The sequence below is a fragment of the Branchiostoma floridae genome, chromosome 12 (assembly GCF_000003815.2).
Source record: "Branchiostoma floridae strain S238N-H82 chromosome 12, Bfl_VNyyK, whole genome shotgun sequence".
NCBI lineage: Eukaryota > Metazoa > Chordata > Leptocardii > Amphioxiformes > Branchiostomatidae > Branchiostoma > Branchiostoma floridae.
The window spans coordinates 20,195,527-20,208,326 of record NC_049990.1 but is presented as its reverse complement, the minus strand read 5'-3'; the positions used below and the strand labels follow the sequence as shown (position 1 = coordinate 20,208,326).

Here is a 12,800-nt window from a genome sequence, read left to right as displayed (position 1 = left end):
TGCACGTATACATTGAACCAAACATACACTGTTTCTGGTATCGATATGTTGCCCCTGTAAGTTTAAAACACATAGTTGTCACCCGGACAGGAACAAATACAGTGGGACTGGATGACCTGGAAATGCCATCATGATTCATTCATTGTTGGTTTGTCGCAAATACATCTGTACCAGATATCTTTGGTCAAGCGCATGCCATGAGTGCTTATTTAAAGTACCTTTAGAATGACAAACCCTGTAAATGATAAAGGAAATCATGTACTATCTATATCAATAAATTTACTTCCCAACAAACATTCATTTTTAATACTTAGATCCTGGTAATTTAGGCTAACGTCACAGTTCCAAACGGATACGGCCGGGATGTACGTAAAGGAAAAATAGAAAAGTATACGTAGAAATATACACAAAGAAAGCCCACGACTATTCTCTTTCCGTCTGATGGATTTTGGCACGTGCCTTTTATATCATCATTATTAAATTTTCGGTCACGAAAGCTGCCCGGACGGGCCCCGCTTTGGAAATGTGACGTAGGCCTTAATGTGATTTTACTCCATACTGCAATATCAACGGTATTCAGAAGTACTACTGCTAAGGGGTAACTCTGTAATGTTGATTTAATGAATAGAGATTAGAAGATTGAAAAGTGCTGAATCGTACGTAATGAAGGACTTACAATGACCGACGTAGACAGATATATTTATTCTGGAATGTGTACATCCGTTCGTGTTGAGTAGAAGATGATTAACGTCTGGAGGCTGAGGCAACGGAGGGTTGAATACACGAAGTAAATTACATGGACTGCTATCAAAACTCAATTAAGACAGTTCATCAATGCCGGCAGCAATCGTTTTATTTGTTTTTTCTTCTTCCTGTCTTATTTTGCTACGTTGAACTTTAATTTGTTTTAATCATAATTAGTATCGGTTCAAGTCTGTTGAAGTGGGGATTCATATATCGTGCATTCATAATTCGGCTGAGAAAATGACCAAATATTATTTCAAATTTATGTTTTGTGTGTTGCCCTTGAAAATAGAAATAAAGATTACGATAAAAAAAGTCTGTCCCTGTTGTGCTCATGGCATCGACGTCATTTTGAGCAGGCTCTGTCGTAGTAGCGAAAAATGGTTAAGCATGCAACAAAGCATGAACCATACCGTCTACATCGGAGGTTTTCATACCGAAGCATCAGCAACTCTTACACAGGCCATAGTAAACAACAGGGAGTGTTTTGTTTCTAATTAATGGTTATCGCCACAAATAGAGTAAAGCGTTGGTGAGAAATGCACACGGGAACGCGGTCGACTTTAGCGGTGGAAAATGGCGTCGACCCTATATTTTGTCGACCGCACGCTTGGGGGTCAACGACTGGCCGATGATGTTGACAACTTGTTTGTTTTACGGGGGTGATCAGCATTTCAACACAGCGCTGTTATCGCAGCAGCGTGGGTCATGGGGAGGAGGCTTTATTAATGGAACAGCGGAAGTGACATTTGACCCTAGGATTCATCCTCGTTCTTGTTAAACAGTAAGGGTCTTGGTTACCAACCGAGTGAGTCATATTCGTCAATTGAACACAAGAAGATCGTATCTTAGTGAGATTGAAAAAAAACAACAGTGGACCAGATTTTGGATCGATTGGAAAATGAACATATTATACTGGCATGCGTTCACGTGTTTTCGGGTTACCGGTCCAAGAAAGTAGCAAGAGTGAAGTAGAGGAGCCGAACAATTTACAAGTTTCTACAGTCAAACATGGTCTAAATTTATAGCGGCAATTAGTGAATCAAACACATTCCTTTGTAGCGAAATGGACCAATGTTTTGCGTATCACCCATTCACAAGTTTTCACATACAATCAGGTCCAGGTTCAGGTCCGTACATGGACCTGAACTGAACCTTGAATTTCTGTACCGGCACCCACCCCTAGTTATAGATGCGTTCGGTTGACCAGAGCACTACGATCATTGGTCATTTGGGGTGAGCATCTGCATTGTTTTTCAAGCCTCATCTTTCTTCCTCGTCCAAGCAAAACTGGGTAATCTGATATGAAAAAGTGGACATGACGTTGAGGTTAGGTCATGACCTTACCGCAAATCTACGTCAACTTGGCGGCGGTCAAACTAAGTTTAAAGCTAAATCGAGCCGAGGTCTGATGTAAGCCATCTGATGTATGCGGACGATGTTTGTCTTGTTTGTCCGTTTGGTGCTCCAACAGTTGATTTATGTTGGTGAGGATTTTGTTGTCCCCAACGGTCATGACTTTTAGTGAAAAGAAACCGTGTACTCCGTCTGTCATTGCATTCTGATTGACATAACCGTTTTGATGATACCACATTTACATTGCATGACGCAAGTACACTCCTCCAGGTCAACTTGGGTGTTTGTCTAAGTGAGTTGAGGACAGTTGTTGCATATCTATTCTTCGTATCCAGTTTGACCGCTTTCGTATCCCACTTCTCCATATTTAGAGACTTACACCTCCTTGCCCAGCCTCTGGTTAGGTTCAATCATGCCAAAATGGGTCATGTTTTCCATTCATCCAGATTTAGGGTTGGTACGTTCGGCTCGATGTTTTGTGTGAAGGCTGTCAAGAGGAGATGCTTGGACCTCATGGCAAGTTTGCAAGCCCGAGCACTACGTACCGTCATGTGGCTCGAGAGAGTCAAGAAAGCTTGGCATACCACGTGTCTATAATCGTGCTAAGAATAAGGTCTATGAAGGGTACTACTCCTTTAAAAGCTTGGAATAATTTCCACAAAGGAACAACATTAGGTCATTTCACGTACAATATGGCATTGGCAATTGGAAACTTCGGGACAGTCTTGACAAGGTTATTCAGCAGAACTTCGACAGTCGCAAGTTATCACAAAATTGCGTTAATCCTCTTTTTATTTGATTTCAAATAGTCCAAAAATTGTAAGTCCAAAACCACCACGTTTGCTATAACATAGATCCTAATATGTTATGTCAAAGACTCCTGACCTCACCCATTCAACAAATGATATGTAATCACGGTTGAATAGATGTTGAAAACAACGTGCTATCATCATGGCAACTACAACGGAAGTTTTATTGGGTCAAATACATGAGCATTATAAACCCTAAAGTATCTTCATGTCAATACAATATAGTGAGGCGTAGCTTGTATTAGCTGAGTATTAGCTTAGCCCTAAGGTACCGGTTTTTCATATGCCCACTACATAGTCTGGTATCCAGTCGTATTCTTATAGCTCATGGGTCTCTTCTGTCTTCACTATACTACTGGATACCAGGAAACCCACTACAAGGATAAGACACATTGCAAACAGCCATGTCATACGTCTCATTGCTTTTGAACGGCGTAGTATGGAAGAAGTACTCAGTATAACATTCTTTAAAAATCTCATGTCTTCTAAGCTACCAGTCACGATGATATTGAGTGATTGGTCAATCTAAAAGACATCACTGTCCTGCCAAGATAAAGTAACCAATGAGAGGCGACAAGAGAGAAACACTATATACGGATGAACGACAAAACTCTCCGTCATTCTTCGGATAGTCGCGCGAGGTCAAAAACGGGTCGAAAGAGCATCCGAAAACTCTGTCGTCATTCTTCCAACCTCTTGGCGATAGGGTCTAGATTTTGCATCAAGCAAAATGGAGGTTAACATCCCGGGAATTATTGCGGTTATTGTTTTCTACCTGGTGATTTTGGCCATCGGGTTGTGGGCGGCGCGTCGCGGGGCGAAGAAGGAGGCGGAGGCCGAGGGCGCCCCGGAGAGCGAGCAGGTCATCCTGGCCGGACGGGACATCGGAGTTGTCATTGGGATAATGACCATGACTGGTATGTGCTATCTTGTTAAAGTGACCCTAACCTTTTCATCTACTCATCTTGTTGAAGTGACCTAGCCTATTTATCTATTAGAACGTTAGGCAATTCCTCGTCCACTGCTTGTATAGAAAAAGTAGAAAAAACGGTCTACAAAACTATTTGAAGTGTACTATACAATCTGTAACGTTATAGTATTATTTGTTGTCTTTGTAATTAACATTCGGAAAGGGGTGACGAATAGAAAAACTATTATCCTAATCGTTATATTTTTAGGCAGAGCGGTTTAGCATGGCAAGGGCAAGTACTCTATGGGCGGGGGTATTAGATTAATTGCCGACGTTGTCACCACAAATAGAGTAAGAGATAGTGAGAAATTGTGTATGGGAATCTATTTATTCGCTTCAGAAAATGAGGTCAGTGACTGGCACTAGCTAGACCATTTGTCAACATGTTTGTGTCAAAGAAAGATCAACATTTTCGCAAACATTTCACAGCCACGTGGGTGGGAGGAGGCTACATCAATGGAACAGCGGAAGTGATCTTTGACCCCAAGCAAGGGCTCATCTGGTGCCAAGCTCCATTCGGATACTCCACTAGCCTCCTTCTGGGTAAGCGGTGTCACGTGTAGTTCAGAGAAACAGACATCTATCTGATTCTTTAAACAGACACACATTTTTTTTGTTCTGTCCATGCTCTGCTTGCTACCAATCCATATTTTATCATTAGATCAACGAAGAAAATTCAAATTTATATTGGCAGCGCAATCACTGTACATGCGATAACCATTGGTTTATGAATATAAGACAGCACAATCATACATGTAAGAAATGGCTTGACATCAGAAGTCCGCCAAAGATTGTACAAGTATAAGTCCATTCGGAGAGTATCCAACAGCCCTAGGAAAATAACATTGTCTTTTGTATAATAGATTAGTTTGTAGAATTTAAACAATTAAATTAGATTAAATTAAAACAATTAAACAAGGAAATTCCACTACCTTATCAAATTGACAATCAATGTAGTATTCCCTGGATTGTAAATAAATCAAGAACAGTATATCAGAACAGGTTTCAACCAGTACTGAGATTGCAGGGTAATTTTTAGGGTAGATTTAGTTCCCAGGATTATGTACAACTAGCATATAACACTGGTTCACCTTTATCCGAGGGTAACCTATATTCGTTGCTTGTAAGAAAAACGTACTTAGGGATATGAAGTCGACAGACGGTGGTTTCAAATGGGAACATTTTGAAAATACTGGAAATTTGAAACCACTGTCCGCAGACTTAATATTCCTAAATGTGCTGTTTTTAAAGACAACGGATAAAAGTCACCCAGTGGATAAAGGTGAACTAGCATTACCGTTGGAGAGCAATTAGGTTACCATTGATATCTGGTCTCAACAAACAGGAGGACTTCTGTTCGCCAAGAAGATGCGTTCTGAAGGGTACGTGACGATGTTGGACCCGTTCCAGCAGCGGTACGGAGAGAGGATGGGCGGGCTGCTCTTCATCCCCGCCCTGCTGGCTGACGTCTGCTGGTGCGGCTCCATCCTGGCTGCTCTCGGTACGGTCTTGTTAATTGTAATAAAGAATGCTACATGCACCTGAACGATGTTATCATAAAAAAGTACCACCAGGGACCAGGAATATGAAGTTATTTGTTTCTTTAATGATTACACGCCAAGCGTTAGTATAAGGCATGTAAGGCTATGCACAACAGCCAGGACAAACGATACAAACACCGGATGTTCTGTTGTAGTACCAAGGTCACACAACAGGGGGCCAACATCGCCGTTTCCTTTTGCCCTCGCATACCAAATATCATCAGGGTCATCCAGAGGTTCCAAAGTCATGCTGACCATAAATATTTGAAAACAGCAGCACACACAGACACGCACAGACAGACACACACACAGAGACAAACCAAAAACAATACCTCCATTTTTATGATCTGCATGTAACCGAACGTGTCGGCGACGCGTTGCTCGACTTCCCTAATGTATTCTCTTCATCACACATTAGTCCACACTGGTATAATCACTTCTTCACTATTGTTTCCATCTCTATCTACCGAATCTTATAAATAAAACCGCATTATTTCTATCTTCAGGCACGACCTTGACTGTCATCCTTGGACTGGACGTCAACGTGTCAATCATCATATCAGCCGCCATCGCCGTTTCCTACACGCTTTTCGGGGGACTGTTCTCTGTCATCTACACTGACATCATCCAGCTGATTTGCATATTCATCGGACTGGTAAGTCCCATCATGTTATGTTGATACCTAAGAATATCTTTAGTATGAATATCTTTATTTTCCAAGCACAAATTCGACTCCGGTTGTTTTTTGACGATTCTAAAAACATTTTTATCGGGCTTTCTATTTTGTACTGTTTTTTTATGGCTCGCTGCCTTCATCAAGAAAACAATAAAGAAAATGAAAAAGCCCGATAAAAATGCATTAAAAAAAACGTCACAAAACAGCCGTAGCCTAAGAGTAGGATATCTTGATTGACACAACACAAGCACAGTAACTTTCGTAAGAACTGTTACAACAATAAATGTGAACAAACAAGTGTTTATTTTTGTCAGTACCTCCGGACAGACAGACATGTCCTATGTGTCTACCTTTTTTTGCAGTGGATTTCCGTCCCATTTGCCATAACCAACCCCCTGGTGTCCAACATCGGGAACACCACGTGGACTCGGATCTTGTACACACCTATCAACGATTCGTCCGTGAACGTCACAAGCTTCAACGAGACAGAGACGTACGGCTGGTACGGCGAATGGGACATGAAGAGATCCGGATATTGGATAGACCATGCCTTGCTGCTGGTGAGTATGCGTTTCTAACATCTAAATTTGTTGTTCCCTTGTCCAGCTATCCTCCTAAGAAGATTTTGAGAAAAACGCCGCTGCAGTTCCAGAGCAACCTGCTAGGGGACCCAAACATATACCACATATTCCTTACGTCACAAGCTATCTGCCACCAAAAAATCAAGACCCTAGCACATCCAGGTCAAAAGATGCAAAAAAATGAATTTCTGCTGCAGTACCAAGGTCACATACCAGGGGGCCCAGAATTGACCAAAAAATTTCCAACACCTACCCACATACCAAATATCATGGCAATCCATCAAGAGGTTCTTCAGTTATGCTGACCACAAATATCCGGAAACACAAACAAACACACAGACAGACAGACACGCAGACAGACAGACACACGCAAAACTATATCTCCATTTTTCAAGGAGATAACAAGGAGGGCACTGAAACGTTAATCGTTCCAGCATTCATTGCAATACACAAAACACATACGAATATCCTAGATGGATGACAGAGAGCAACAACTATAAACAGCCATGTTATCTTGCTTTTAACAGTGCAGTGCATTTGTTTCTTAATTTCCATTACTTCATGAAACTATGGAAAATTTAGAAAAAAATGCATTATTTAGATATGCAAGAACTAACCAACAAAAATCATGCCAGGCAGTCTATTCTCGTGGACTACTTATCATAATAAGTTTATTGACCATTTAATAAAAAAATTTCACTGATCAAATTGTACCAGTTGCTACGCTTGGTCAAAGGCAATATTACAAGCCTTTATGCTTGTTGCTCACGGTCAGCCATCTTGGATGCGTATTGTAGAAGGTATATTGCAATGAATGCTGGGACAGTTCCAGCATCCTCCTTGGCCAGAAACATTATCAACTGATTCTTGTAGTAGCTCAAAACATGAGCAATGTTCGTAGTGAGGACACGCAACAAATGAATCAATTGTAGGCGACAGTGAATTGATGTGAATGTCTTCACGTTAGCCCACTTTCGTCTTTATGTTTAAGGTGTTTGGTGGTATTCCGTGGCAAGCCTACTTCCAACGTGTCCTCTCCTCCAAGTCTCCTGCGCGTGCGCAGTGGCTGTCCATCGCAGCAGGCATTGGTTGTTTCCTGATGTCCATCCCTTCTGTACTGATCGGTGCTATTGGTGCTTCTACAGGTGCGTATGGTATTAAATCTTTCAGCAAATGTCACCATTGAAGGTCTCACTCGTGTACTACTCCGAGTGGGAACATAAAATAGTTCCGACACAAACGGCTGCACGGACGAGTGGTTTTAGCAGTGAAACCTTCCCATCTCAAACGTTAGATCGGTGAAAGTTTGTAATTAGATAAATTAGCAGACAATGTTTGATATAGCTGCGCACTAGAGTGCAGGTACACAGTCCTGGGATCTGAGTGGTGCGTCAGTGCGCTTACATGCAAAAAGTGCCTGTAGCGGGAAGTGACTAATTGCAGACTGTAAATGCTATACGCAAGAACCGAACGGTATCTCATTCCCTGTTATTCGACATTTTCCAAGGTCTGGAATCGCAATTGTACAACTCATTGTACTAGATTCATAGTGTGGATACAGAATAGCAGAAACGCAATGCACTCCTGAAAAAAAAACTTAGAAAGAGAGTATCTCTAAGAAAAAAGGCAAATTTTCCTCAATTTTTCTTGCTTTGTTCATAACAGACTGGCCTGCGACGACATACGGTAAAGACCCAGCCATTGAGGGAGAGAAAAGGATGATACTCCCGTTGGTCATACAGCACTTGACCCCGACGTGGGTGGCGTTCCTCGGACTCGGTGCCGTGTCAGCTGCCGTCATGTCGTCCACGGACTCCTCGGTCCTGGCCTCGAGCTCCATGTTTGCCAAGAACGTCTACAAGCCCCTCTTCAGGCAAAAGGTGCAGATCGCCATTTTCGAAAGCAATCTATAATCAAATGGATGGCAAAAAAAATTCAGTTCAAATAGTACAATTCTATAACTTCAGTTCGTCTGTGTTGGTAGATATCAGTCAAATAGTTTAACTGTAATATCCAACACAAAAATTGGACTCACCCAAACTTTCGACTGAACAGCAAGTGTTTGTCAAGGAATGGGCAGTTCACTGCTGCCGTGACGTCACGTTATGCAGATAGAACACGTGACTCAGTGAGCAGTGGATCATCAGTTCAAACGATCACAATCTTGTCATCAATAAAAACAAATGTGAAATGAAATGAGAAAATAATTGTGAATGCATATGAGCGATCACACAAGGTTAAGAATATTCAACTGGGGATGTGGATCATACATGAATAGATGTTTCTAAACATATTAGCTAATATACAAGATGGCATTACCCATCTGTGTTACAGGCGTCGGAGACAGAGATAGTGTGGGTGATGCGTGCTGCCATCTTTGTTGTGGCTGCCTTGGCTTCTGTTCTTGCCATCACTGTCAAGTCCGTTTACGGTAAGAAAAACATAAACAAATAGAAAGAAAAAGAGCTTGCCTTAATCTTAACATCCTATCTTATCTTTTATATTTGCTCTCTTCCTTTCAAATTATTCATTGGCCCTTAATAATCATTTCAACTGTAGGCAGCTTGTCTGATTTGTATACAAAATCAATATAAAATCAAAACCTAGAGATATTGTCGTTATGGTCATCTTCTTTGCGTTATCATACTACATGTGTTGGCACTATAACCACCGGATAACACAAGAAAAATTACCTAAAATTGAACTGTACCACAGATTAGTATAGCATTGCTTTAGATCAGTTTTCTCTATCTTATCTAACACATAAGTTGAATTCTTTATGTTTGTAGGACTGTTTGTGCTGTGCTCGGACTTGGTGTACGTAGTCGTCTTCCCCCAGCTGGTGTCCGTGGTGTACCTGAAGTTCACCAACACGTACGGCTCGCTGTGTGGTTACATCATCGGGCTGGTGCTTCGGCTCGGAGGCGGAGAAGATCTTCTGCATGTTCCAGCCGTCATCAAGTAAGCCTGTCAGTTGATCGTTTTGAGAGAGCATGCCAGACACCCAATACAACGAGCTTTGGATCAGTTATTAATGGGATTTGTAAAGTCCTGCCTTCTGTAAGAAAAACATCTCGGGGAACTCATACCTCTATGAAATATTATAGTTTTTAAAAAGTTTTTACTATACAAATATTTTCTGCGTCTATATCTGATCCATACATAGTGACGTTCACATCTTATTAACTTACATGTTACAAGTATGAAATTCTTATCATTTACTACTTATAGGAATTATGGCATGTTTGCATCTATTGTAAAAATCAGGATCCTGCTTGCATAATTGATATCTGCTAATGTTACTCCTGTCATTAATCATAATATGTATTCAAGTATTTTTATGGAAAACATTGAAATTGAAGAAATTTCTGAACAATTTTACAAACTTGCATAATTCATTATGATAGCTATGATTCTATCAATGTTCCTTTCTCTCTTAATTGTGGATGTCATGGAAGTAATGAGACACAATAACACTTATTCTCTAGTACTCTCTAAAACGTAAGGCTACCGGTCTGAGAAAGTAGACAGATTCACATGTGCGTCTACAAATGTGTAGCTACTAGTATTTGATTTCCTTATGCAATTTCATGCCATCGTATTGTTAACACTTGACATTCCGATTGTTGCAACATGCAGATCAACGTACACCTCTTGTTCTTGTACCCTCTCCAAGGTACCCATATTACGACGAGACGACAGGAAAGCAGCTCTTCCCCTTCCGGACCCTGGACATGATCTGCAGCTTCCTGACGATCATCCTCGTCTCACACTTAGCGCGCCTGCTCTTCCTCAAGGGGAAGATTCCGATGAAGTACGACATCGCGGGATGCTTCCACACAGCGGAAGAAAAGCAGGCACCTACCAGAGAATCAAACACGGCTAACGGGAAGAGTACTGGGGAACACCATGAACTAGAGACCATGAATTGAATATATGATTCTAAATGTATTCGACCTTATAGGTGATGAGAACAACACAAAGGATACATACATTTTCACTATTTATACCATTACCCACTGAGATGTAATGTAGATCATGCCTTGATGACAATTGTGTCGATGACATATTCGCGCGTGCATTTATACCTGTTAATTGCTTAGCTTCATAACTTCGTAATATCGTTATTTTTGTTGCCGCTTTGTCGTGTGTTTACATTATTAGAGCAACTGTGCTTTTGCGTTGTTATTGGCTTTCTATTATTATAATAAAGGATTTCGTATCGGGAAAAAAACAAACTTTAAGACTATTTGATGTATATATGTAGAAGATTTTTTTTCTTGTTTGTATTTACGGCCATCAATATGATGTGCCAAATCGACAAACTGTGTCCTTTTCTTGAACACAATTAAATGGTTTTGATGTAATTTGAACCATATACTGTATTTATTATCTGCAGGTTATGTTGGATAATTCTTCTTCACAAACAGTGATTATTACTTGCTTGAATTTCAATGTCTGTCAGACATCTTCAGAGCTTTTAACTGGAGTGCTGCTTCTCGACGCCCTATGTAACCAATATTGATGTGACACTTTTGCGGTGAGAACACATTTCCAAACGTGAAAACGTCTAGGTTTGCATCTCCCCTGGTCCCGGTTCACCACTGGGCCTAATCTTATACAGACCGCCTCCTTATTTACTGGATATATCTGTTGCAGCACTCCATTTAGAAGCTCTAAGAAAGATGTCTGATAGGCATCAAAACATAGGCAGGAAAGACTCACTAGCAGGTGTGTTACATCGAAGGGCGGTTATACCGGCTATATAGATACAGATACAGAAAAATAAACCTCCAATATTCTACACTTGACGCAACCTGATGAAATTATTTTCGGATATATCATTTTATCTAAGTTCATGGCCAGGAGGTAAGTACCCTATATGGGCGGGGGCGTTCCGTGTTTAATTTATTGCGGAAACCACAAATAGAGTAAACCGCTGGTGAGAAATGTGAATTGGAATGTATGATTCAGTTGCGATAGAAAATAAGACGAATGACCTGTCACTGTGTTGTCAACATGTTTGTCTTGGGGAAAGATCCGCATTTAAAAAAACAACAACATTGCCCTACTTTCACAGCAACGTGGGTGGGAGGAGGCTACATCAACGGAACAGCGGAAGTGATCTTTGACCCCAAGCAAGGGCTCATCTGGTGCCAAGCCCCTTTCGGATACTCCACTAGCCTTCTTCTCGGTAAGCGTTGTCGTTGGAAGTTCAATAAACCGTTGAAAGAAACAGAAATCAATGTGATTCTTTCAATATGCACCTCCTTTCTGTTAAATAGAGCCTTGTTTGCCTTCAGTTTTAATATCATTGGTTTCTTTTCTTATTCAGTGGTCACCACGTAACTAGACCCGAAAGTCACTTCTGATCTCTTCTCGAAGTGCCATGAAGGCAACTCTAAAGCTATGGTTAGATGAATAAGGACTAACAGCATTTCTTTTCCCTAGGTCAGAAACATCATGAGATTGACTGAACTGCTGCTCACTAACTGATCCAATAGGATAAGCAGGGGATAATACAATTATCGTATGGCATTGATAATTCTTGTGATATTCTCTTGTTTGAAAATATTACAAATAATGTAGTTAAGTGCATTGGCAACAGAAATTCCACCAAAACTGTACAAAAAAATGCATTTTCAACTTACTTGGATTAAAAAGACCCATTACATTCATTGTATTTTGCAGAGTAGAATAGTTTACAGAATTTGTACAATTATCATATACAACTGTGTTGAGCAATAAAGTCATCATTGATATGTATATATTGTTTTAACAAACAGGAGGACTTTTCTTCGCAAAGAAGATGCGTTCTGAAGGGTACGTGACGATGTTGGACCCGTTCCAGCAGCGGTACGGAGAGAAGATGGGCGGGCTGCTCTTCATCCCCGCCCTGCTGGCTGACGTCTGCTGGTGCGGTTCCATTCTGGCTGCTCTCGGTATGGTCTTTTTAATAAGATTTGTAACGAGAATGCTAAAGAGTGCATGTAAAATACTATCATTGTCAAAATGCAGCAAAAGACATTACACCATTGAGGAAAACAGTGGGTAGAAGGCACAATAGGTTTTCAGTCAAGTACTAATCCGTTGGAACGTGCAAATTCTATACAAATAGGGTAG

General features: G+C 40.8%; 2 protein-coding genes across 2 annotated transcripts in view; both read left to right on the top strand.

Annotated features, from left to right (window-relative positions):
• Window positions 1-3,518: 3,518 nt before the first annotated feature.
• Window positions 3,519-10,895, top strand: LOC118428248 (high-affinity choline transporter 1-like). Its single transcript, XM_035838254.1, has 10 exons — window positions 3,519-3,826; window positions 4,309-4,422; window positions 5,225-5,380; window positions 5,927-6,075; window positions 6,459-6,656; window positions 7,669-7,822; window positions 8,343-8,557; window positions 9,012-9,108; window positions 9,467-9,638; window positions 10,354-10,895. Exons 1-10 carry the CDS (start codon window positions 3,640-3,642, stop codon window positions 10,607-10,609), a joined length of 1,698 nt encoding a protein of 565 aa, XP_035694147.1. The 5' UTR covers window positions 3,519-3,639; the 3' UTR covers window positions 10,610-10,895.
• A 689-nt stretch (window positions 10,896-11,584) lies between these two features.
• Window positions 11,585-12,800, top strand: part of LOC118427542 (high-affinity choline transporter 1-like) — a 6,738-nt gene continuing 5,522 nt past the window's right edge. The window contains exons 1-2 of the mRNA XM_035837379.1: window positions 11,585-11,871; window positions 12,464-12,619. Coding sequence (XP_035693272.1) covers window positions 11,673-11,871; window positions 12,464-12,619 — 355 coding nt within the window. The 5' untranslated portion in view covers window positions 11,585-11,672. The remainder of the gene's footprint in view (window positions 11,872-12,463; window positions 12,620-12,800) is intronic.